The sequence below is a fragment of the Gigantopelta aegis genome, chromosome 9 (genome assembly GCF_016097555.1).
Source record: "Gigantopelta aegis isolate Gae_Host chromosome 9, Gae_host_genome, whole genome shotgun sequence".
In the NCBI taxonomy this organism is placed as follows: Eukaryota; Metazoa; Mollusca; class Gastropoda; order Neomphalida; family Peltospiridae; genus Gigantopelta; species Gigantopelta aegis.
This window is the reverse complement of record NC_054707.1, coordinates 77,384,396-77,409,486: the sequence shown is the minus strand read 5'-3', so window position 1 is coordinate 77,409,486 and position 25,091 is coordinate 77,384,396. Positions and strand designations below refer to the sequence as shown.

Here is a 25,091-nt window from a genome sequence, read left to right as displayed (position 1 = left end):
GTGATACCTATTTTAAAACATAAGCTGAAAATATATTTTAAAAGCTGAAATATCTATATAAAGGTAATTTTTTATGCAAAAAAAGCTGAAATGAGATAAATCCCTGATTAAGATCTGTAATGATTTTTAAAAAGGGACCCTGTAAAATGTTCGGTTTTGAAATTCCAGTTACCAGAGGGTTTGGTTTTGAGAGGTTCCACTGTTTATACGTATACTGAGTGTAAGTGTGAGTGTATTTACTTGAGTTTGAGTTCGCGTGTGAGTTCCATCTGAGTCTGAGTGTGAGTGTATTTACTTGAGTTTGAGTTCGCGTGTGAGTTCCATCTGAGTCTGAGTGTGAGTGTATTTACTTGAGTTTGAGTTCGCAAGCTCCATCTGAGTCTGAGTGTATTTACTTCAGTTTGAGTTCGCTTGTGAGTTCCATCTGAGTCTGAGTGTGAGTGTATTTACTTGAGTTTGAGTTCGCGTGTGAGTTCCATCTGAGTCTGAGTGTGAGTGTATTTACTTGAGTTTGAGTTCGCAAGCTCCATCTGAGTGTGAGTGTATTTACTTGAGTTTGAGTTCGCGTGTGAGTTCCATCTGAGTCTGAGTGTGAGTGTATTTACTTGAGTTTGAGTTCGCGTGTGAGTTCCATCTGAGTCTGAGTGTGAGTGTATTTACTTGAGTTTGAGTTCGCGTGTGAGTTCCATCTGAGTCTGCTCCAGCTCCTGTCGCTCCTTCACGTGCTCCTCCTGCAGGTCCTGAATCTCTCGCTTCGTCACCTGCAGCTTGTTGAACAGCTGCAACACAAATACAAACAGTCACAGGCCTCTCACAACTGAAAATCTGTGTGACCCATTTATCGATTAATCAATCCTGGTAACCCATTGCCTTTTTGCGTAACCCATTATATCCATGTAAATGATGCTCCAAAGTTTGTGCGTAACCCATTATATCCATGTAAATGGTGCTCCAAAGTTTGTGCGTAACCCATTATATCCATGTAAATGGTGCTCCAAAGTTGTGTGAACAAAAAATAGGCAACACAAAATTAGAATTGCATGAACAACGCGTGAATGAAACGATCGCTCTCACAATTTTCAGAGGCCTACAGTCAACAACCAGTGCTGTATTGGTTAAGCCATTCAACTTAAGGCTGGTAGGTACTGGGTTTGCATCCTGGTACTGGGTTTGCATCCTGGTACTGGCTCCCATCCAGAGTCAGTTTAACAAGTCAATGGGTAAGTGTAAGGCCACTACACCAACTTCTCTCTAACTAACCCTCTGTCTTCGACAGGCTGCCCAGATAAACTGAGGTGTATGTCCAGAATAGCATGCTTGAACCTTAATTGCAGATAAGCATGAAAAATAACAGGGCTAGCTCTGGGTGTTTAGTAAATTTTGCTATATTATCTCAAAAATGCAAAACCTATAGCTATTTTTGAACAAAATACCAATTATTATGCAAATATTTTTTTCCAAATTAATTGTTAAACCGTTAATGAAATTATATGTAATACTGTATAAGACAGTGATTTGAAGTTTGTCCGTATTTTGTCACCTTCTTCAGTTTCTTCGTTTTGACATCGACCTCCTGTTGAAGAGAGGCATATGTCTCCTGCATTCCCACTGTGAACTCTTCCTTTTCCTCCAGCTTCTGCTGAATCTCTCGCTCGACACGCTTAAAACATTTAAACACACATTAACAGCAGTCATCTGTAACAATTCAAAACTGTTCAAATCTCACACTTGTCCCGCTGAAAACATTTAAACACACATTAACAGCAGTCATCTGTAACAATTCAAAACTGTTCAAATCTCACACTCGACCCATTGAAAACATTTAAACACACATTAACAGCAGTCATCTGTAACAATTCAAAACTGTTCAAATCTCTCGCTCGACCCGTTGAAAACATTTAAACACACATTAACAGCAGTCATCTGTAACAATTCAAAACTGTTCAAATCTCACACTTGTCCCGCTGAAAACATTTAAACACACATTAACAGCAGTCATCTGTAACAATTCAAAACTGTTCAAATCTCACACTCGACCCATTGAAAACATTTAAACACACATTAACAGCAGTCATCTGTAACAATTCAAAACTGTTCAAATCTCTCGCTCGACCCGTTGAAAACATTTAAACACACATTAACAGCAGTCATCTGTAACAATTCAAAACTGTTCGAATCTCTCGCTCGACCCGCTGAAAACATTTAAACACACATTAACAGCAGTTATCTGTAACAATTCAAAACTGTTCAAATCTCACAATTGTCCCGCTGAAAACATTTAAACACACATTAACAGCAGTCATCTGTAACAATTCAAAACTGTTCAAATCTCTCGCTCGACCCGCTGAAAACATTTAAACACACATTAACAGCAGTCATCTGTAACAATTCAAAACTGTTCAAATCTCACACTTGTCCCGCTGAAAACATTTAAACACACATTAAAGCCGCACACCCTAGTTCCATCCAGCGAAAATAAATTATAATTTGGTTAATCTACAAACCTGTAACACACTTGGATCACGTTTTTATCAAATGGAGTGAAAAAGCAGGTTTTATATCGATAAATACCATGGGAATCCCCATGTCCCAATTGCTTGAAATAATTTTGAAAGTTTGTATTCTGATGTCACCGGTAGATGTTGCTCGAAGCACAACAATGCCTACGTCACGACAAATTTCACAGACTTGGGGTGCGTTCTTTTCACCTCTCCTGGACATGTTCCAACTGTTCTGTCCTGGTTGTATCCCCTCTCCAGATATCGTAGGACTTAGCAAAATTATTGGTTTTAAAGGTTTGTAATGTTTTGTATTGAGATACTTACTTGTCTGAACTTTATTGTTACTGAAAATGTTCATGAACTGTGAAGAAAAATCTCACAAATGAACAACAACGAATCGGATGTTGATTGCGTGAACCGTGCACGAGAAAACAAACCGAACCAAAATGATAACGGTCACGTGGTATACCAACGTCTGTGACATTGAAATGGAAATATCCCGTCTAAAAATAGATTAGACCGTGTCTGCTCAACGTTTTTTTCTAAAACGTGCGTCCGTTTTTCAGAAATACGAAAAAATATTTTGTGGTATTACGAACACCAGGATTACCAAAAAACAGTTCAGGTGAATGGAAATGTATATTCTAAATAATAAACGGTAAGTAAAATGCAATTTTATTTGTGAAAAAATGGGTTTAATAGCGAAAAACAACGCCGTAATGGTTAACAATTAGCCGTAACTAGGGTGTGTCCCTTTAACAGAAGTCATCTGTAACAATTCAAAACTGTTCAAATCTCATTCGACCCGCTGAAAACATTTAAACACACATTAACAGCAGTCATCTGTAACAATTCAAAACTGTTCAAATCTCACACTCATCACACTGAAAACATTTAAACACACATTAACAGCAGTCATCTGTAACAAATCAAAACTGTTCAAATGTAGCTATTTGGTGTTGAACAAATGGCCGTTTCGACACTTTGTAGGGTAAAAAAATTGAAATTTGTTACTTCCACACAAGTTATTCTTACTAAAAGATCTGATACAGTGTTCTCGCTGGGTGAAAATTAAAGGATGGCGGCCGCAAGGCACCATACTCTTCAAAAACAAAACAAAAAAACAAACCACCAAAAAAAAAAGAAAAAAAAAAAGGTGGGGGTGGGAGCTTGGTTACCATATTGTTGCGTGTTGGTAGACTTTGTGGAAAGACAAGTAGACTCGTCTTTTATTTGAACCGAAGATGTTATCGGCCTGACATTCACAGGTAGTTCCGGTTTTACTGAAACGATCAACGTTTTAATATTATGTTAAAAAAGATTTCAAGATGTATGAAAAACAATAAAGTTTCTTGTACAGTGATCCCCTAATGTCGGATACATTTTTTGTTATTTCCATCTTCATAGAATGAATCGATCGCTGTGATAAAATATTATCGCCAGCTGATAAAAAGTTTAGTTTTTGTAAAGGCGGTGTATATATTATTTGGCACCCAAGATAAATTATTTACGTTGTTTTTATAAGCAGTGATATCCCCCCAATGCTTCATCTTCAGAGTAAGGGGCCCGGTGTCCCCCAGTCAGTCTACTTCCGATACCTCTGATCATGGTTGTGGTGTGGGGAAAATCCATTGGGTATGTCAAAGGGGACTGCTCAATGATGCATCATACCTCTGGTAACAATAGTATTTTTAAAACATGTATTACACTGAAATCAATTACACTGCAATACATACTACAATCATCTTGTTTTTTAATGAATCACATAAAAATTTGCCATAAGTATTACTTGAGCATTCCAGTCCATTACAACTTGCATATCAAAGGTTGTGGTATATACTGCTCTAAATAGGAAAATAATCATGAATGACATGTTATTGAATCGAACACGAACCTTTTGTTCAGCAATTTCTTGTCGACGGTGCTCCAGAGCTCTTTGCTGTTCATTTGTGTGGTCGACAATGTTTTTCCCTCCCATCAGCAACTTGCTTTCCATTGCCTGTAAAATTAATGACAATTTCATTATCATTTACTATTAAAGCAAAAAGAAGAAGACAGATCCCCACCCCTCAAACCTCTAATTAACGTTACACATGTCAGGATTTTTAAAAGGTGTCTAACAGGAATCACCATTATTAAACTTGTTGTGCCAACTTTTAAAAAGGCTACTCACAAGTAACTACATTGACCTGTATTCATTGCATACTTTAAAGACAGTGTCTTTTTATGAAAGGAGATGGTAATGTGTTCTTGTACATCACATGTGGAGAGTTGGCAATATTCATGTTAACAGTGAATTATCTGAATATATTAGTGAACTAAATGTTTTATTAGTTGCTAGTGATATTAACCCCTTTTTACTCCCACAATTAGAGGATGGTGGCGAAGATTAAAAACAGGGGAAGAAGACAGTGATGGAGGGAGTAACTGTTTTTTTTGGAAAAAATATACAAACACTTGAGTATCTTCTCTCTGCTATAATTTACCACAAGCTAGTCAATACGTCATGGCATGCAAATGAGGAAATGATGCTCTTTAACAATATGATTGCACACTTCTTTTAATGAGACACAAAACATATTCAACAGAAAAAAAACACTAAACATATTCACAGATATTGTGTACTCGTTTTTGAAATTGTTTACATGCTTATTCAAAGTCTTTCATTGTATTCTAAAGGTTAACTGGCATGTATGAATTTGTTGCAGAATATTATATTTTAAATGCATCAAACCTTGATTTTCATATCAAGTGCATCGCGCTGTTCCTTTTCTCGTCTCAAAACTTCCTCCTTTTCTGTCAAGGTTTCCAGAAGTTTGTTCTTCTCCTGCAAGTATTAATTACAAACAAAAATTATTAAAGCACTTTTTATCCCTGCACAATTAACACTAACATTTTGCCTTTTGCCTTCATCAAAGCAAAACAAAAATTAGGTAATACATTTATAATACCAGTACATTGATTTGATTTTAAAACATACAGTGTATATGACTGACAACATATCAGCACATTTTAAACTATGGTTTCTACTATTCAGCGTAACAGGATTATTTCACAATTTGGTCTATATGGAGATGACACACACCGCTGTCACCACAGCTTCTCCTACTAAATCTATACAGGAGTTTTAATAAGCTATTGCCACAGCCTTTAGTATACCGTTTGTGGATCACACTGGTTGGGATGTTAAAAACCCATTGGTCCTATGCGGGATGGGGGTGGGATTGATCCTAGAAACCCCCAACTGTGAACAAAACGTGCGTGTTGAAGAGCGTACCTCTGAGAGAAGTGACTGGTCATTGAGGATGGCTCTCTTCTCTTCCTCCAGCTTCATCTGGGCGTCCTGCATGTAGTGTTCAACATCAGCCTCATCCTCCTCCTCATCCTCACCGCCACTGTCCTCGATTATCTCACCTGGCAGAGAGACAATTAATGTCTGACGCAATTCATATCATGCAGTAACACTACCAACAAGTCTAAATCAATTGACATCACACAGTAACATTACAATCTAACTCATTTCACATCACAGTAACATTACTAGGTCTAACTCAATTCACATCACACAGTAACATTACCCTGTAACTCATTTTAATTCACAGTAACATTACCACCTAACTCAATTGACATCACACAGTAACATTACCATGTAACTCAATACACATCACACAGTAACATTACCATCTAACGCAATACACATCACACAGTAACATTACCATCTAATGCCATACACATCACACAGTAACATTACCATGTAACTCATTTTACATCACAGTAACATTACCATGTAACTCAATAAACATCACACAGTAACATTACAATCTAAGTCAATTCACATCACACAGTAACATTACCATGTAAGTCAATTCATATCACACAGTAACATTACCATGTAAGTCAATTCACATCACACAGTAACATTACCATCTAACTCTATTCACATCACAGTAACATTACCATCTAACTCAATTCACATCACACATTACCATCTAACACAATTCACATGACACAGTAACATTACCATCTAACTCAATTCACATCACACAGTAACATTACCATCTAACTCAATACATATCACACAGTAACATTACCATCTAAGTCAATTCACATCACACAGTAACATTACCATCTAAGTCAATTCACATCACATCACACAGTAACATTACCATCTAACTCAACTCACATCACACAGTAAGATTACCATGTAAGTCAATTCACATCACACCACACAGTAACATTACCATCTAACTCAATTAACATCACACAGTAACATTACCATCTAAGTCAATTCACATCACACAGTAACATTACCATCTAAGTCAATTAACATCACACAGTAAGATTACCATCTAAGTCAATTCACATCACACAGTAACATTACCATCTAAGTCAATTCACATCACATCACACAGTAACATTACCATCTAACGCAACTCACATCACACAGTAAGATTACCATGTAAGTCAATTCACATCACACCGTAACATTACCATCTAACTCAATTAACATCACACAGTAACATTACCATCTAAGTCAATTCACATCACACAGTAACATTACAATCTAAGTCAATTAACATCACACAGTAAGATTACCATCTAAGTCAATTAACATCACACAGTAACATTACCATCTAACTCAATTAACATCACACAGTAACATTACAATCTAACTCAATTCACATCACACAGTAACATTACAATCTAAGTCAATTCACGTCATACAAAAAAGTAAAGTTTGTTTTATTTAACGACGCCACTAGAGCACATTGAGTTTTTATCTTATCGGCTATTGGACGTCAAACATATGGTCATTCTGACACTGTTTTTAGAGGAAACCCACTGTCGCCGCATAGGCTACTCTTTACGACAGGCAGCAAGGGATCTTTTATTTGCGCTTCCCACAGGCAGGATAGCACAAACCATGGCCTTTGTTGAACCAGTTATGGTTTACACCTACCCATTAAGCCTTGTGGAGCACTCACTCAGGGTCTGGAGTCGGTATCTGGATTAAAAATCCCATGCCTCAACTGGGATCCGAACCCAGTACCTACCAGCCTGTAGACCGATGCCGATCACACATCATACAGTAACATTACCATCTAAGTCAATTCACATCACACAGTAACATTACCAACAAGACTAAATCAATGTGTAAATAAGTTTAATTTAAAAGTCTTATACATCTCACTTTTTTTTTCTAAATACATTGTATAATAAAACCATATAGAGATTTTTATCTTATGCATAATTTTGATATCTAAACATTATTATTAAATAATTATCATTGTACAAAAGTTAGTTTCCCTTACAAAGCTCATTTTAGTAAATACATGCAGAAAGATTTAAAAATAAAAAAATTAAAAATGAAAGGAATTTTTCCCCACCCTCATTTCCCTTTTACAATGCTGGAGATTATTTTGTATTCTCTGGTTTTTCCCCTACTCTGTTCAAACCAAATTGTATATCTATTTTTAACAGACTAAGGATTAATTTTTCAACTCTGCTTACCATTCTTATTTCTTCTCACTCTTCTTTTCTTCTTTTTCTTCCGTGGTCCACCACTACCATCCAACTGACCTTTCAACCTGTGCATAAACAATTAACATTTTGTTGCGATATGTATTTGCTGCTAAAATCAACATTGAATTTATTGAATCAGATTTATTCAATAAAATTAATAAGCACGTTTTCATGTGTCCACCAGCTGTCTAGGAATCGTAGGCACAGAGTTTTTGCATTCCACCTGAGACAATGGGTAATTTTTCATCCAACCAAAGTGAGTGCACCTCAATCTTAAAGGGGAATGGTTGAAGGCCACAAGTGTGATTATGAGTAGATGTAGCAAGCATTGCAAGTTTGATATAGCCCAAGTTCGAGAACTATCATGATAGCTCAACTGACATTAAGTGACAAGTATAACGTTATTAAACAGTTCCCCATTCCCCATCCCATAGTGGAAATTATGTTGTCTTACCATTTTCCTAATCCTCATTAAAAATATGTTTTTGTGCAGGTGCTCAAGACTTTCATAAAGTATTGCTTATACACGTACCATATAGTTAAAGCTAATCTTAACCACAAATGTGTATGCTTCTACATTAAAGGTTTATTGTGTATTGTGACAATACAATAAATGATTTTGGCAAACTACTTAACAAATACTCCAAAAAAAGTTTTTTTACTTAAAAAAACTAACTAAACTCAACACACATTAGCAATAAAAATTTATGAGCAAGAGTGAAATAATTCTATGACAAATAAAGTCTTAAATGATGACAATGAGATAAAATATTTAAAGAATAAATACAAACTCACCTTGCAATCTCTTCCTGGAACTCTCTAAGCAGTGCATCTTTTGGATCTTCATTGATCTTAGGTTTATTCTTAATGTTTTTAGCCCGGTTAGCATATCTGAAATAACATGGAAGAAAAGAATATTAAAACATAATGAAACATCTAATATTATTTCCCACCGACAATTATTTAAGCGATTAAAGATATCTTTAGATATCTGTTCTTTTATAGTGAATTATATTGGGAGTTTACAGTATTTTAGTGAAAATCTGTGTGTTTTTTGTAAGATAGTTTTAATTATATTGATTTGCATAAAGTCGATATCTGAACAATAACAAATGTAGGAAGCAGACAAAAAATATCAAAATAAATGAACAAATTTGTAATTTAAAAGTCATACTTTGTACAATGAATACATAAAAAACAAACAAAAACACAACAATTTATAAATATATTAACAACTTGACTTCCTTATTTGACAAAACACAGAAGAAAAAAAAAAAAAGAGAGAGACAAAGAACCTAATAATCAAGGACAAAACTTCTTTTTTTTTTTAAATATTAGGATGCAGAATGAATCTGTGCCTTTGGCCTTGACCATGGACACTATTTGTTTGAAGTAAACCATTTTTCTACATATGAAGTTACCTTAAAGTGGTGAGTGTTTCATCATAGTTGTAACCAGCCGGACCAATGTTGGCTACCATTACAGTCTTTGCATTTCCTCCAAGAGAGTCTGAAACCCAATAATATACCAATACACATTGTCAATAGTACAAAGTAGGAATGCATTAATTGTTACTAGATGCCAAATCTGACAACACTATTAACTGAGAATTATTGTGGAGCCAACTGCAGCTCTCAAACGTTGCAGTCGAACTTAGCAGTGTTACTGCAAAAGCTGCTGCAATGTCAGTTTGAACAGTATTTTTTAGAATATTTGGATATTTATTTTGTTATTGTTTATACCAAACCAATGTGGCATGTGCCCCCACTTTTCAGATATTTTGCTTTATAATACTGTAAAAGTGTATAAATATAAAAGTGTGCCCCCCCTCCCCCCTGGCACCTTCCTACGCCACTGTAATGGCTTATAACATATTAGCAATTGTCATTAGGAGCACTCATTATATGAATAGTACTTTCAATTATTAGTGTCTATCAATAATAAATACCTGTACTGGTATCAAAACATACCTTGTAAAAGACGTGTGAGCTTGGAATCTCTGTACGGAATGTAAGAACTCTTTCCATCAACCAGAGCAGATATCACATTTCCAAGTGCTGACAGGGATAAGTTGATTTTTGTGGCTTCTTTAAATCTTTCACCCTAAACAAACAAAAATAAGAAAAAACCCTGATGCAAAGTTTGTAAAATATGTTTAACTTGTGTTTGCTGCTGCTCAGACATACATGTATCTATCTGCCCTTGCTCTTGGCAAAATTATTTAGAAATATTGTGTCTGGTTTTAATGATTAGTATGATGGTGTGAAAACACTAGATTAAAATAAAGACCTTGCACTAGGCAGCATTCTCTAATGGCGGCAAGCAGTAAGTAAGAATCTGAGAAAAAAAATCCTGAGAAAAAAGGCACCACTACCAATAGAAAAAAATAAAAAGACCAAGACCGCCCTCCCCCACCTATCACCACAAGTAATTTGGTTTAGATATATTATTTCTATGATATCTGTATGGTATTGATAGTGAAGTACCGTGGATCCTGTTTTGGCTTGTCTCTCACTACCTGCCAAATCTACCATGTTCAGCTTCCCGACTCGTATGTGATTCTCACCATCCATTCCCAACTGAGAAAGAGAAAGTAAACATTTAATACAAGGCACAACTTAGCTTACTTGTTCACCTGAGATAGTACATATTCATCACTACCCTTTCATCTATTAACATTATTGTATGTATTAATATTACAGTCAAATCCGCTTAATTGCATAGCCCCGGAGCGTGCCAAATTTATGCTAATAACCGGTATAACCGATTATCTGATAGAGCCCCATTTCCAGATTATAACCAACGGTAAACTTTACAAATGCCTTGTGGACAGTCTATATTACTCTTAACTAGTTAACTGCAGAACATTGTCTGAATGCCGATACATGTTTGCATTTCATTTGTTTATACATGTATTTTAAAATAATAATTTATAAATAAAATAACAATAAATGTTGTAAGATCAAATATTTTTAATTTTGCATTGCTAAAAATCTGCAGTTGTGTTTACTGATGCTATTTCTAGCTACTAATATTCATGATGCAATTAGTTGCACATGGCTTTTCTACAGTTCACACCTATTGTTCTGATGTAGCCTTCCCAAGTGAAAAACAAAAATGATGTTTATTTCTTTCATGGGGAAAGCCACTTGTTATAACATAGACTGACTGTAAACTGTCGAGTGGCTGAAACAATGAATTAATTGACAACTAGTAATACACTGAGAAGGCATGGACAACTGGATTAGTTCATAGTTGTGAACATTTTACCTCAGACTTGGTAAGTGTGTCTCTGTTGAAAACAATACCAGTGATGTGGTTAGTTGCAGTTTTTATAAAAAAATTAAATTATTGTTTTAACATAAATCAACAGCAGTGCTAATGAATGTTAACTTAAAATACGTTGGTTCAAATATGACATACAAAATACAGTAAAAACTAATCATATTTAATTATTTTTATAAAATTTATTCTGGGACACAATTGCCTTGACCAAGTCTATCTTTCAGTTTTATCAAAACCTTTAAGCTAAGGCATGTGCACCTATAAATAACAATGGACTATTCCACTACTGCATGGGATGTTTTGTATGTTCTATCAACGGAGTTCCGTTGTCAGTGTTGTTTTAAGTGATTTTGTAAGAAAGGACAAATTACACCTGAAATCCTGACATCAAGACTTAAATGGTGCAATAATGGTCCCAGGATTACTGCAATAAACACTTGAACACATTGCTATAAGCACTACGATGAGTCTTGTAGCGTGAGATGTTAACATTGTACATCGCCTGTTTTAGTAACCGCTTTTACTTTTTTCTTGTTTTAATATTAATTTTTAATCAACATAGGACATTCTGCTTTATTCTCTGTGAAATATCAAAGGATTGTTGAACATTTTATGATGAATTTTTTTATATTTTGGGGGGGGGGGGGGGGGGGGGGGGGTGTTTTCGTATGCAATTAACCGGTTTATCTTTATAAAGCTATTCAAATATACAACATAATTTGTATCGATTTAATGCTAAATGGTTCTGTGCATCATAATAATATGCAAATAACCGATTTATGCTATAAACCAATATGCAATAAAGTGGATTCGACTGTATTAACCTTTTAAAGTGAAAATATGTAAGCAGAAGTTATAAACTTATAATCCCTAAAGGTGTTTTTTGTCCAAAGGAAGGAAACGTTTTATTTAAAAACACACTCAACACATTTTATTTATAGTTCTATGACATCGGACATATAGTTAAGGACCACAGATATTGAGAGAAAACCAGCTGTTGGCACTTCCTGAGCTACTCTTTTCAATTAGCAGCAAGGGATCTTTTATATGCATCATCCCAGACAGGATAATACAGCCTTTGTTACACCAGTTGAGGAACACTGGTTGGAACGAGAAATAGCCGTATGGGCCCACTGATGGGAATTGATCGCGCATCAGGTGAGTGCTGTACCATTGAGCTACAACCCGCTCATTTTTGTCCAAAACTTAAGTCTAACTAAGCTAACTAATTGCTACTTTACTAGCTATTACGGAGTCCCTTCATACGAATGTCACTACATTGACACCTGCACATCTAATTCACTAAGACTCACAAAATACACGAGGGATAAGACAAACAAGTCGGGGAACATTTTGTTTTCAAAATCTTGATTAGCGATATTTCTAGTCAATTGAAAATTGATTAGCAACTACTGTTTAATGTTTTAATATTGTGTATCGATCTCTGAAATTTGTGTAGCGAATCGCGACGCGATACTGAGCAAAATGTTCCTTGCAAGTACTGAATAAATAATAAATATTAATACACATTTTAATGCTCACCTCACTGCATTCAACTGTGATAATGAAAATAGCATGAGATCGGGAACTGTGTTCGTTCATATTTGTAGCTCTGGAATATAACACAAAAACATATAGCGAAACATTTAGTTCTTAATATAAACCCTTTAAAAAAAAAAACTGGTGTGGGGTTGGTATCCCAAGAATCAAAATGCACAAGTTTCAACTTTGTAACTCTAAAAAATCTTCAAAGATCTAAGCTTCAGCACAAATTGTCTAAAACTTGCTGATCATTAATTTGGTAACTGAACATTTTGAAATAACCTCTATTACCAGGTTGATCTGAATACTGCAAAGAGATTTATATACAGAAATGTTTTAAAAGAGACTTCTTGAATACAGTGATAAAATTAAGTACAAGTAACATAGTATCCACAAACATTTTTATTGTTGCTTAAACTGGCATTTTATATGAAACATTACATGAAAACTAATATTGGTTCAAGAATATTGTGCATTATTACTGTGATTTTTCAACTGTAAATTTTCCCCTCGTATACAACAGTTAACTTTGATAACTTGTATTTTATTATTAAATTTATTATTTGCAGAACCCATTTACATTTGTTATCTGTCCCAACCATAGGGATGAAGTGACAGAGTTACAAAACTATACATAGAGGATTCGTCACTCGTATTTTTTAATATGGGAAATATCAACCGAGGCTTTGTTAATCTGTATTTGTCGAGGCTCTGCCGAGACAAATACAGATCAACAGGCCGAGGTTGATATTTCCCATATTAAAAAATACGAGTGACGAATTCTATTTATCATATCACTGTCAATTTTGTTTATTTTTCACTTAAATGATTAATAAACAAAACCCCAACGCTCGGACTAACAATCTGTTATGACGTATGAATACATGTGCATGTCAATCAGTCAGCTGATTATCGGTTTGTCAATACACCTTGAAGGTTATCTATGCTTTCTGAAACTAGGTTAAAAGCGCAAACAAAGATTGTAGCTATTTAAACAATTTAATACTAATTTAACAGTTTTATATATAAACAATGAAATTATAATAAAATAACTGACAATAGCCAAATATTTCAAAATAACTTTTCGCAGCATTTTGTCGAGTACTACGTCATTGTCAGACATAGGCCTATCTACATCACTGACCTATTTAAGGGCTGCATCAAGTTCAGTCTGAGTCTGAATCACTGTCGAAAATGATTCTTCGTTGTTTTAGGGGGACAACAGGACTTTTAGGCTGAGCCACATTTATTACGATGTTGCTTTGGAAAGAGGTAAGACTGTTCGATTCGTAATGTCCCCCGGTTTCTTTTCATACACTGATGTAAAACTTGCACAGAATTACATCGAATTCTAAAACTTCTTTGGGGGGCATTTCATGTATTGGTCTGGACTCATTGATTGATTGTAGATAGTTTTTAAAAATGCGCATGTCGTATAGAGTTTTTTTGGGCAGTATTCTTATTTTCATTTTCTGTAATGACATTACCAATCATCGTATCATCTACTTCTACAGATCTACGAGTTTTGTTTTTGGGCCTGCCGGACTGTGGCGTCTGCTTCGATGTCCGTGGATCTACCCTATGCCCTGTTTGCACTAACTGTAAACATTCTGGTGACAATTCAGCTTGATAACTGGACCCGTCAATCATAACTATATAATTACCGGAAGGTAGAGTTGCTTTGATTGTAGCACTTCCTTTTTTATCGATAGTAACGCTATCTCCGACTTCAACAATTTTGACTGGTGTAAATAGTTCTACGTTTTCGGTATATAATTTGCATAGTAATGTAATTTGCATACTTATGTTCTAAATATTTGCATACTTATGTCTCAAAATATGTGATTTATGTAATGGGTGTGCCCAATGCTATTCCTTAGTAGTGATATGATAAATGTAAATATTACAATTCCGTAAACTGATCACAATATTCATTCAGTATTTACAATAGTTATAATTAAGAGGTTACCTGTATGAACATTAATGATAAAAATAAGTGTGGTGTGGTGGGAGTGTATGGTATGTGTGCGCATGCGTGAGTGTATATTTATTTTGTGTATCCCTATTTTACTAATAATTAATAACTGAAATAGAGAAACCGATTGCAAACAAAACCATCAAATATAGTTCTAAATGATTAATTTTTTCCCTTACCCAACCGCTCTGTTCTGGTTTCCTACATTCATAACATGTTCAATTTCTTTCACACTTTTTGTCACAAATGAAGACAAATCCTGAAAAGAAGAAACCAAACACCAGTCAACCATATGAAGTAGTAAGAAAATATGCCCCAAAACACTAAATGGACACCCCAAATATACAAGATCACCTACCAAGTCTACGTTTGTAGTATTTTCTACAAATTTATAAAATTTAGTTTATACTTTTTTCTTCTACAACGAGGGCTGCCACAACTGCAATCAGTACCAAATACTAGAGCTGGGCGGTATACTGTATATACTGTTCGGTATCGGTATCATGTCAATACCAATTTACCATACCAAGCAAATATCAAAATACCGAAATTTTGGTATTAAATTGTTTTTACCCCATATAGTAAAGCACTAACAATATATTTGCCTTGTGTATGGAATTTATTTAGATGAAATTAGTAGGCAAGCCTTAATTTGAGCATGCATTTAAAGCTCAGTATAACAAAAATAACGCTCAGTAACAGTATCGGTATTATGTCCGTTCCAAATACTGTACAGATACCAAGGTAAATCACCCCAAAAATACTGATACCGACCCTGAAATTTCAATACTGTCCAGCTCTACCAAATACCCCTAAATAAACCACAGCAAGTTTGATTCGTCTTACCTTCACATACACACCCGTATCAGGTCTTTCTTTTAGTTCTAAAAACTTAGACTGGTCTCTGGATAATAAATCACGGATTTCTTCCTAAAAAAAGCAAGAAAAAAAAAATGGATTGCCAAAGTAAATGTACCAAATCATAGCACTAACAAAATCAAAAGGGACACCCCTGGAACAAATGTTGTTAATTATTGCCTGTTAGGATTACAAAATGCAGTAAACAGAAAGTGACCCATAAGCAACACCTTACTTCCACATCAACTACTCTTTTTAATTAACATGACTGTTAATTATGTGACCTTTCACAAAGACATGCTAGCACCTACCATAGCATTTAATAAAGCAGTTGTAACTGGTTCAATTAGGAAATTGCAATTTCACTGCAGATATTAAGATATCAAGTTTCACTGCCAACCTAAACCTCAATCCATTTTAAACGATTACTGACAACCTATACACTAAGAGTATACAGAAAATAACAACACACCTGGTATATTTCGAGGTAAGATGCTCGAACAAGATACTGCTGGTTTTCAGAACGTGAGATGTGCTGAAATATCTGCTCAAATGAATTTGGTATCACACCCCTTAATTCTGGATCATTTTTAACACCTTCAGAAAAGAAAAAGCTATAATTATTATTATCATCAGAGAAAATAATAAAACCAATTGACTATGATCTCTCTCTGTTATAATTCAGGTTTAGCAAACAATGCCAAATTCATATGTTATAATTAAAATTGGGCAAAAATTTCTTGGTCAATTTAGATTAGCATGCTACTAGTAATGGTAAACCTGAAGAAAATTCAACCAATCATGAAGGGGAAATAACTCTCTAAATAAATCAATGATAAAATCAACTTTTTTAAAACTAAATTAATATACCTGTGTATTTATAGTCTTTTGCAGGTAAAATTTACAATCAGAGATGCTGTGACCAAAGTTAATTGGTTACTATATAAAACCTTCTGTGTAGTTTACTAGAAACAGTTTTACCTTGCATTGTAAAAGTTTTTCCAGTTCCAGTCTGGCCATATGCGAAAATGGTGCCATTGAAACCTTCTAACACCGAGTCAACCAAGCCGTAGAAAATGTCATCATATAGGTCTCGTTGCTTTGAACTAAATTAACAACAAGCACCTTAAGTGTTAACTATAATATCATCAATAGATTTCTTAAAACAAACTTGTTTTATTAAATACATTCATGATTCCTGAATATAATCCCCACCCACCCCCTTAAAAAACAAAAAACCATATAAAAATGCACATCATTATACCACCTATGTATGTGAAATAATTTGCATGGGTGCAGATGGTTTTCCGTTCATATATTCCCGAATGAATCCTCTTATGTAAAAAATATTTGAGAACTGATAAATGTCATGCACTACTTCAGTTTAAAATGAAATACCTGAAATTGTTTTCCCATGGCTTCCCAAAATAACAACTATGGACTATTTTTAATTATGTTATTAGTTTGATGGAAATTAATACTCAACCATGAATAAAGTTATGAATTAAAATGTTTTATAGTTAGTTATTATAGTCTGTATCTAACATTTGCTCCATTGAAAAATTTTTTAAAAAGACAATCAGATTTGTGAAGGCATTGAACAACATTGTTACTCAGTAGCTATTAATAAGCTCATGAGTAATCATGAAATTTGTGTGAGCATCTTATAAGTCCAAATATTGCATCAGTGAACGGCAGTGATCATGGATTTAACAAAGTTACTGTTTTAACTGTCTCTTGTCCATTAGATAAGAAGGCTTAGTCTGCCCGATGGCCATTTTGCAGTAAAGCATTGATATATAAGGAATAACTGGTTACTGTCTTAAGATATCGGCTTTATCCAGCGAAGGTTAGAATGGCGAATGCAGCGAGGCTGTGTCGAGCTGCATTTGCCATTAGACCTGAGTAGGATAAAGCGATATCTTAAGACAGTAACCAGTTATTTCTTTTATCCTGCAATCCTACAGGAATATTCGAAAAATCATGATTAATTCCAATTTTGTGTACGCAAATAGAGCATTGTCAACTTAGCAAGGCTTTTGCCGTATGATGTCATACAAGATACATGACGTCTGACGCTAGCTACATCCTGTCACATTAAAAATGTGTTTCTAAACTTAATTCATAAATAAATATACAAGTTTTGTATTGTTATCGCAAAACTAAAAGTTATTTGCATTTACTATACTTCAACAAATGATTTAAAGAGTATGTTTATCGAAAATCTACTCCGAAATACTCGAATCGAGTCGGGTTTATGTCACGTGACCTACATTTTTGGTTAGTGACCGAAAATATAGAGATTTATCTAGTTCAGGGTTCATACACTTCAAATGGTTTCATTTTCCAGGAGTTTTAAGGGCTATTTTCGTTCATTTTCCAGGACTATTTTACCTTTTTCCAGGGGTCTGAATATACGACTTGGAAAGAAGTTTTTGTTTAACGACACCCTAGCAGATTGTTTAGTCAGTGGCTGCTATGTCTCCAACATACAATACTTGTTACACATGGTCTACAGTAGTCACACCCCACTCTGGATATAACTTTTGGATGGTAAAGTTGTAAACTAAAACTGTTGAAATAAAATATTTTATTAACTACATTTGTTGTACATTGTACAAAATAGTGATATAAACATGTATCTAATACTCAAATAGAGTACATATATATATACACACACACACACACATATATATATATATATATATATATGCACACACACAAACAAGTATGAAACAGCTTAGAACGTTTATAATTATTGGTGTGATCTAAACCGGTCTTGTCCACGCCTCCTTGTGTAAATTAGTTGTCAATTAAATCCTTGCAGCTAAAGCTCAGCTGCTAAATCAAAGCGTGTTGCACGTGCACCTTCTGAAATATACATCTCCTTTGTTTTGGTTTGGCTCAAGTAGATCGAATAAACATATGCGACACCACCAAAAGAAACAAGTGTAACAATGTTATACACTGTTACGATTGTTGAAAGGAAACCTTTGCAAATCTCTATGGTGTTAAACTCATTCTTAATCTCACGTTACATCGATGGGGTTTATTTAAAGATATGGGCTTCTTTCCGGTCAAATGATTAATCATGGTCACGACTTGCCGCACAGGATTCAGACCCAAGCGGTGGGCCATTGTTAAAGCGATAGCTCACTTTGTGAGGTGTTAATTCCTACTTAATTATACAGTTTAATTAACGTTTACGAGCTAAATGGATTTATTCAGTTACTCCAATTTGTCGGGATTTAACAGGTCCATAAAATTATTTACATGCAAGTAGTCAACTTATATGACGTCAGACGCGTGCTTGTTTTTCTAAAAATAATTTTTTTTAGCCACCTGTCGTTAAATGTACACTTTCCGTTAGGCATTTTCGCAGAAGTGATTTACACATCTACCCGTTTTTCTTTTTCTTTTTTTTAATGTCATACTGGTATATATTTTTTATCCGGATTCCATGCTTGAAGAATTGTGTCGCCATCTCAATTAAGATTATCTACTTGTGCTCTAACGAGCACCACTACACCTATCTATAGACCAAATAAACCAACACAGTATTTCCTGCTCAACAACTGACCAATGGCAGTCGACCTCATTATAATCATCGATGCGTTTAGGTATAGTTTTTGGGGGGTGGTGTTCTTTTTTGGGGGGGGGGGGGGGGGGGGGGGGTACCTAGTCAAACACGATTATTTATGTATTTGTAACATCACTAAAAATAATTTAGAAACAAAATTTCGAATTTCCAACTTTCCAGGAGGTAAACTGACTTTTCCAGGACATTTAAGGATTTTCCAGGGTAAAAAAAAATAATTAAGCACTTTCCAGGTTTTTCCAGGATGCGTGCGAACCCTGTAGTTATTGTATCTTGCCAATGTATACAGTGACTGCTGGATAAATGTGGATACTGGCCCAGAGTGCATTTCAGTGGCTCAACCAGCCTCAGTGGTGTCGTGGTTCAGCCACTGGACAGAAGGCTGGTGGGTTCTTGGTTCGCAGTTTCTCACAAACCACTAACCAGCATTCCTGGACAGACACAATCATAAATGCTTACTGGTGATGAAGGAGATGTTAAACCATATTCCCAATTTTTTTATTCAGCACGTGTTACAAATTTCAGTGAGTAATGACAGAAACTGACTTACTCCCAGTCAAAAACTGAATCGAAGGTGAAGGTCTTTGGTGCTTCTGCAGATAATCCCTTGGGATTCTTCACATCAATGACTCCCCTCTTGACAAAGACATCAACAACCCTACAAGAGAAACAAAAACATGAACAACTATACAGGAAGGAAAAAATACCACAACCTATCAGAAGTCATAATAATAGCAGTACACTGGTGGCACCTAAGTCTGCGCACCTAAGCATTTGTGTTATATTTTAAAGTTAAAATATTTCTTTAAAAATATTAATTTCACTGCCACAGTACAATGGAACAATAAACGTGTTACAACTAAAGTTATTTTAATTTTAATGTTTTTTAAACTCAAGTAATGAGCGCATTTTTAGTGGGACCCCCCTGCATTTACTGGCCTGCATGACGGCACATAAGTCTGCGCATAAACATCAAAACAACCACTTCTGTCGCTAATGTTTACATAAAACAGCAACAAACAATGTATCCGACTTTTTACAAGTTCTAAATAACAAACACTTCCTGTTATAGTATGTTTCAGAAACATTTAGATTGTGCAAATGAGATAAATATAAATGGTGTTCCATGCTCCTTAGTTTGGACAACACAAAATGACAATATTAAAAAAAGCCAATGTAAAAATATTTGATCATTATTCACCAAAAATTTCTATTATTAACTCTGTAAATGAGCACAAATAGTGTTCGTTAGACATAGGACAATCAATGATAATTTTGAAACAGACTATAGCTAAAATAGGCCATGCTGTCAGTGCAATCTTCAAAGTCTGTGTGCAGCCATTTTGCATTGTGTCACTCGGAGGGAAATTCAAAGTATGCTTGGATGTTTACGTTAACAGATTAAATAAGACATTCATTTGATTTATGGATTCATAAATTACAATAAGGTATGTATTGAAGCTTCTATGTAAATTTATGTAAGTTGATATGCAAGGTTGAAGGTTGACAGACACGTGTTGACAGGTGATAGAAAAACACGTTGATCGAGGCTGGCAACAGTATACTTTTAGTGCATTAAAAGTGTTATCGACCAGTTTTATACATATATTCACAATCAAGATGTGTTGTTTTAACAACGGTTTTGTGAATTAAATTAACGGTGTTTGTTTGTTTACAAACATACCCCGACACTTGTTTCGAGACGTAATGTAATGTCATTAACGTGCGCAGACTTTTGTGCTGCGCAGACTAAGGTGACATGAGTGTACTACAAACCATCCTATGCTACACTGACATAAAAATAAGTTCTAGTTTGTAAGTCCCAAGCCAGAAACCATGAAGGTTCAGCATGTGGAATGTATCTTAAAATGTAGAAAAATAAGTAGAGACAGAAATTGGGTCCATAAAAGTTTTTAAACATTCCTAAATACAAGAACCTTGCATCAGAGTTTTTACTTTTTAAAAAAAAAATTTATTGCCACTCTGATTTGTTGGTTACCATTCCCTATCTAGGAGACAAAAACACACAGTGACCTAGCACTGACAAAAGACACTTCTGAACTCTTTCACAGAATGTGATACCACAGCCTTTGATATACCAGTCATGGTGCACTGGGTGGAAGAAGAAATAGCAGAATGGGCCCACCGATATGGATCGATGCTACACTGACTGTACATCAGGCAAGCACTTTACCATTGTGATATGTTCCACCTGCGACAATAGTGAAATACACCAGTTTTATTAAAGTTGTAGCTGTTTTAAATTAGAAAACATTGTAGCTTATAGCTTGGTTAGATAAGTAAGTTACCTCTGATGACCGTCTTTTATTTCTTTTTCATTCATGGGCCGGCATCTCACCACCACCTTCACACACTCATCAGACTTGCTTTTCGACTGCAATTTTAAAGAAAACAAATTTGAGGGAAAGGAAAGTAATGTTTATTTAATAATGCCTTGACACATATATATAAAACTACTTACAGTGGCGTAGGAAGGTGCCAAAAACGTGTGGTAGGGGCCATACATACATATATATATATGTATAAATATAAATATATATAAACCATCGCGGTTGCTACTGGATAAAGAAAAGTGGGGGGAAGACATACCCTCCTCACCCACTTCCTACGTCAGTGACTTAATATCTAATATGAGTTAACTCCAATGTTTTGTCTCAAAAGCAAGAGAAAAACCTCACTGTTGCCACATAAGCTACTCATAGTCAGCACTACCAAATAGTCTACAGGCAACCAATCTTGCATATATACACTTTTTACACATATACAACAGCACATACCATAAAAATTTTATAGACCAGTCACAGAGCAAATTTGTTTTTGTTTATAAAATTTATTTGCAAAATTCAAGTTTACTACACATTTGGTGACTCACAGCTTAAACCGTGTATACTCATTATCATAATAATTTAATTAAAAAAACATCAGTGGTTATTCATGAATGTTTAATATTTATTTCACAATCATACCAATACATTCATGGGTAACACTTACCATTGTACTGAAGCTTGTATAAACACTTCCTTAGTCACATTGATGAACTAACATCAAATGCATCATCTGCAGAAAAAAACAGCGATTTTAGATGCTGATTTAATCATTTATGTACATGTACATGTAGCTTACTTGTATACATTTACTTACACTAATTAGAAACGCAAAACTGTGACTTTGCATGCAAACTGTTACATACATGTTATATGGCCAACCTGGCCAGATGTATTCAGGTAGAAGTTCCAGCAATAGAAAAATCTGACAAGATTAAACTAACAACCAACATACAAACTTTCAAAGAAAAGGAAATGTTTTATTTAATGACGCACTCAACACATTTTATTTACAGTTATATCGCGTCGGACATATGGTTAAGGAACACACATATTGAGATAGGAAACCCGCTGTCGCCACTTCATGGGCTACTCTTTTCGATTAGCAGTAAGGGATCTTTTATATGCACCATCCCACAGACAGGATAACACATACCACAGCCTTTGATATACCAGTCGTGGTGCACTGGCTGGAGCAAAAAATAGTCCAATGGGCCCACTGACGGGGATCATTCCCATACTGAATGCGCATCAAGCGAACGCTTTACCACTGGGCTACGTCCTGCCCCTAACTTTCAAGGAAGACTCATAGCATGACATGAACAAAAATTCAATATTAAACACCAGTATATATATATATATATATGAGTATATGGTTGTGTTCAGGGCCGTTCTCGAATAGATCCTCTTTGGTGGGCTTATTGGGCAACTTCCAAGGCTATAAAAGATCCCTTGCTACTAATGGTTGTGTTGTAGGTTTCCTCTTTAAGACTATATATCAAAACTACCAAATATTCAACATCCAATGATTAATAATTCAATGTGCTCTAGTGGTGTTGCTAAACAAAAACAAATTTTAACTTATTGGATGCAGTGCACCATAAGCAGGGTTGAAACTTAGAATGCCAATCACTGGCTGGTCTTGTAGTAAACTCACCCCAGTGCTCAGTCAACTAGTATTCATCAACCCGCCCCCATCCCAATTCAGGCCTTTGACAATTGAACATTTACTAAAACCATTTATGGGTTAGGCAAAAACAAATTCAGGTAACCCATTTCTCAGTTTTTTACATAATAGGAGAAGCCACGGTGACGTCACATGTTTTGATCACGTGGTACCGCGTGAGCGCTGGTAGGCAAGAAACCAGCTGACAATACTGGCATTAGTAGTAATGAACAATCGAATGTTTTTCCGTCAATTAAATCAGTGTAGACTAGTTTTGATGAATGGTATTTTGTCGTGGTAATTTCATATGTTGTTGTTAGATGCACAAGTCACTGTAGTAAGGATTATGAAATTAGTTTCATCAAATACAGTGGAAGCGAAACGTTGAACAGTTTAAGCTGACAACAATCAACTTTGCCCATCCCACAACGGAGATCGTCATTTTATACAAGGTTTGTTGTATGTTATTCATTCGTAATACTAATACACGTCCGTCAGTATTTATTGAAATGAAAATTGAAGAGATAATAAAATAAAAAATAATAATAATAAAAGCCCCCACAAAACTGACATGGAAACAAAGATACCCTGTGAACAGTAGGCCTACCCAGTCAATCGACAAACGTTTTATATAACTTTTTGTTTGTATTGACAGATCCATTATAGTGGGTAAAACAAAAATCTGAATATATTTTATATTGTATTATGCCATAAAATATGTAGGTGGCTGGAGTATTTATATTTTTAATTAAATAACAGGGAGCTGTGTGTGTGTGTGTGTGTGTGTGTGCGTGTGTGCAATCAAGCATATATATATTGTTTCATATGAAAATGGTTCTGAAATATTTCCATTTATTAATTATATTAGCGGTATATGTTAATTATAATGTTTTACTTTTTTTTATTGAAGAAGTGATCCACAGGTGTATTTGTAATGTGTAAGTTGATTTTTTAATAATAAAATAAAAGGTATAAACATTTCAGGGTGGGATATCAGATGTATTAAATCATTTGTTTGGGATTAAAAATAAATAAATACTAATAATAAAACTGGATATTGATCCACAAGTTGGTGATAGCCACCATATTTTATTAAAAACATAAATTATGTTATATGCATTTATTATATAAGTTATCTGAATTTGTTTGCAGCAAATAAAGAAAGAAAAGGGGAGCTGATTGTATTTATAAGTATTATTGTCATCAGTGACAGATGTCAATATGTCTTCACAAATACATTTATGTGTATTCAAATATTTCAATATACACAATATAAAACTTTCATACTTATATATCATAGAAATTTACCAATTTTCTTATTTTTTTCTAGGTATCAGTGATCCCTGTTTATGGACAAAAAGAGAACCGGCAACTCTTGGATGAAAAATGGGCCTTTCACGATGAATTAAGGGCGTTTAAGTTTTAGGGTGAATTAAGGGATGCTAAGGAGAACACTGGTATCAGATTCAGCGATTCTTTTCTACAGTATCTCATGTTTCTGTGCATAAGAAGGATACCAGAACTGTTTTCACTGACTTTCCAAACTACCATATGCAATATTATTGGTGCTATTCAGTATGTGATGATGACATTGATAACACTTGGATTTAATCTTCTTTTTTTACCACGATCTCTATTTTCTAATAAAAACAGACTTTACAAAATCAATAAAATTATGTCGAGAAACAATAGACAACACATATTTATTATTTTCTTTTTCTATTATCATTATAAACCAATGATCAAATGATATTTGCATTGTGTTAATGTGTGTCTTACATTAAAACATTGTATTGTT

At 34.7% G+C, this 25,091-nt stretch overlaps 1 protein-coding gene across 1 annotated transcript in view; it reads right to left on the bottom strand.

Moving 5' to 3' along the window:
* LOC121380896 (kinesin-like protein KIF3B) overlaps window positions 1-25,091 on the bottom strand; it is a 39,621-nt gene that overhangs the window by 12,727 nt on the left and 1,803 nt on the right. Inside the window, exons 2-19 of the mRNA XM_041509921.1 lie at window positions 22,295-22,360; window positions 21,592-21,677; window positions 19,833-19,940; window positions 16,666-16,790; window positions 16,157-16,281; window positions 15,673-15,756; window positions 15,006-15,085; window positions 12,852-12,921; window positions 10,511-10,603; window positions 9,995-10,127; window positions 9,446-9,533; window positions 8,820-8,915; window positions 8,013-8,089; window positions 5,779-5,915; window positions 5,236-5,328; window positions 4,396-4,500; window positions 1,541-1,660; window positions 661-779 (exon numbers count right to left, since the gene is read on the bottom strand). Of these exons, the coding sequence (XP_041365855.1) occupies window positions 661-779; window positions 1,541-1,660; window positions 4,396-4,500; window positions 5,236-5,328; window positions 5,779-5,915; window positions 8,013-8,089; window positions 8,820-8,915; window positions 9,446-9,533; window positions 9,995-10,127; window positions 10,511-10,603; window positions 12,852-12,921; window positions 15,006-15,085; window positions 15,673-15,756; window positions 16,157-16,281; window positions 16,666-16,790; window positions 19,833-19,940; window positions 21,592-21,677; window positions 22,295-22,297 (1,742 nt within the window). The 5' untranslated portion in view covers window positions 22,298-22,360. The remainder of the gene's footprint in view (window positions 1-660; window positions 780-1,540; window positions 1,661-4,395; window positions 4,501-5,235; window positions 5,329-5,778; window positions 5,916-8,012; window positions 8,090-8,819; window positions 8,916-9,445; window positions 9,534-9,994; window positions 10,128-10,510; window positions 10,604-12,851; window positions 12,922-15,005; window positions 15,086-15,672; window positions 15,757-16,156; window positions 16,282-16,665; window positions 16,791-19,832; window positions 19,941-21,591; window positions 21,678-22,294; window positions 22,361-25,091) is intronic.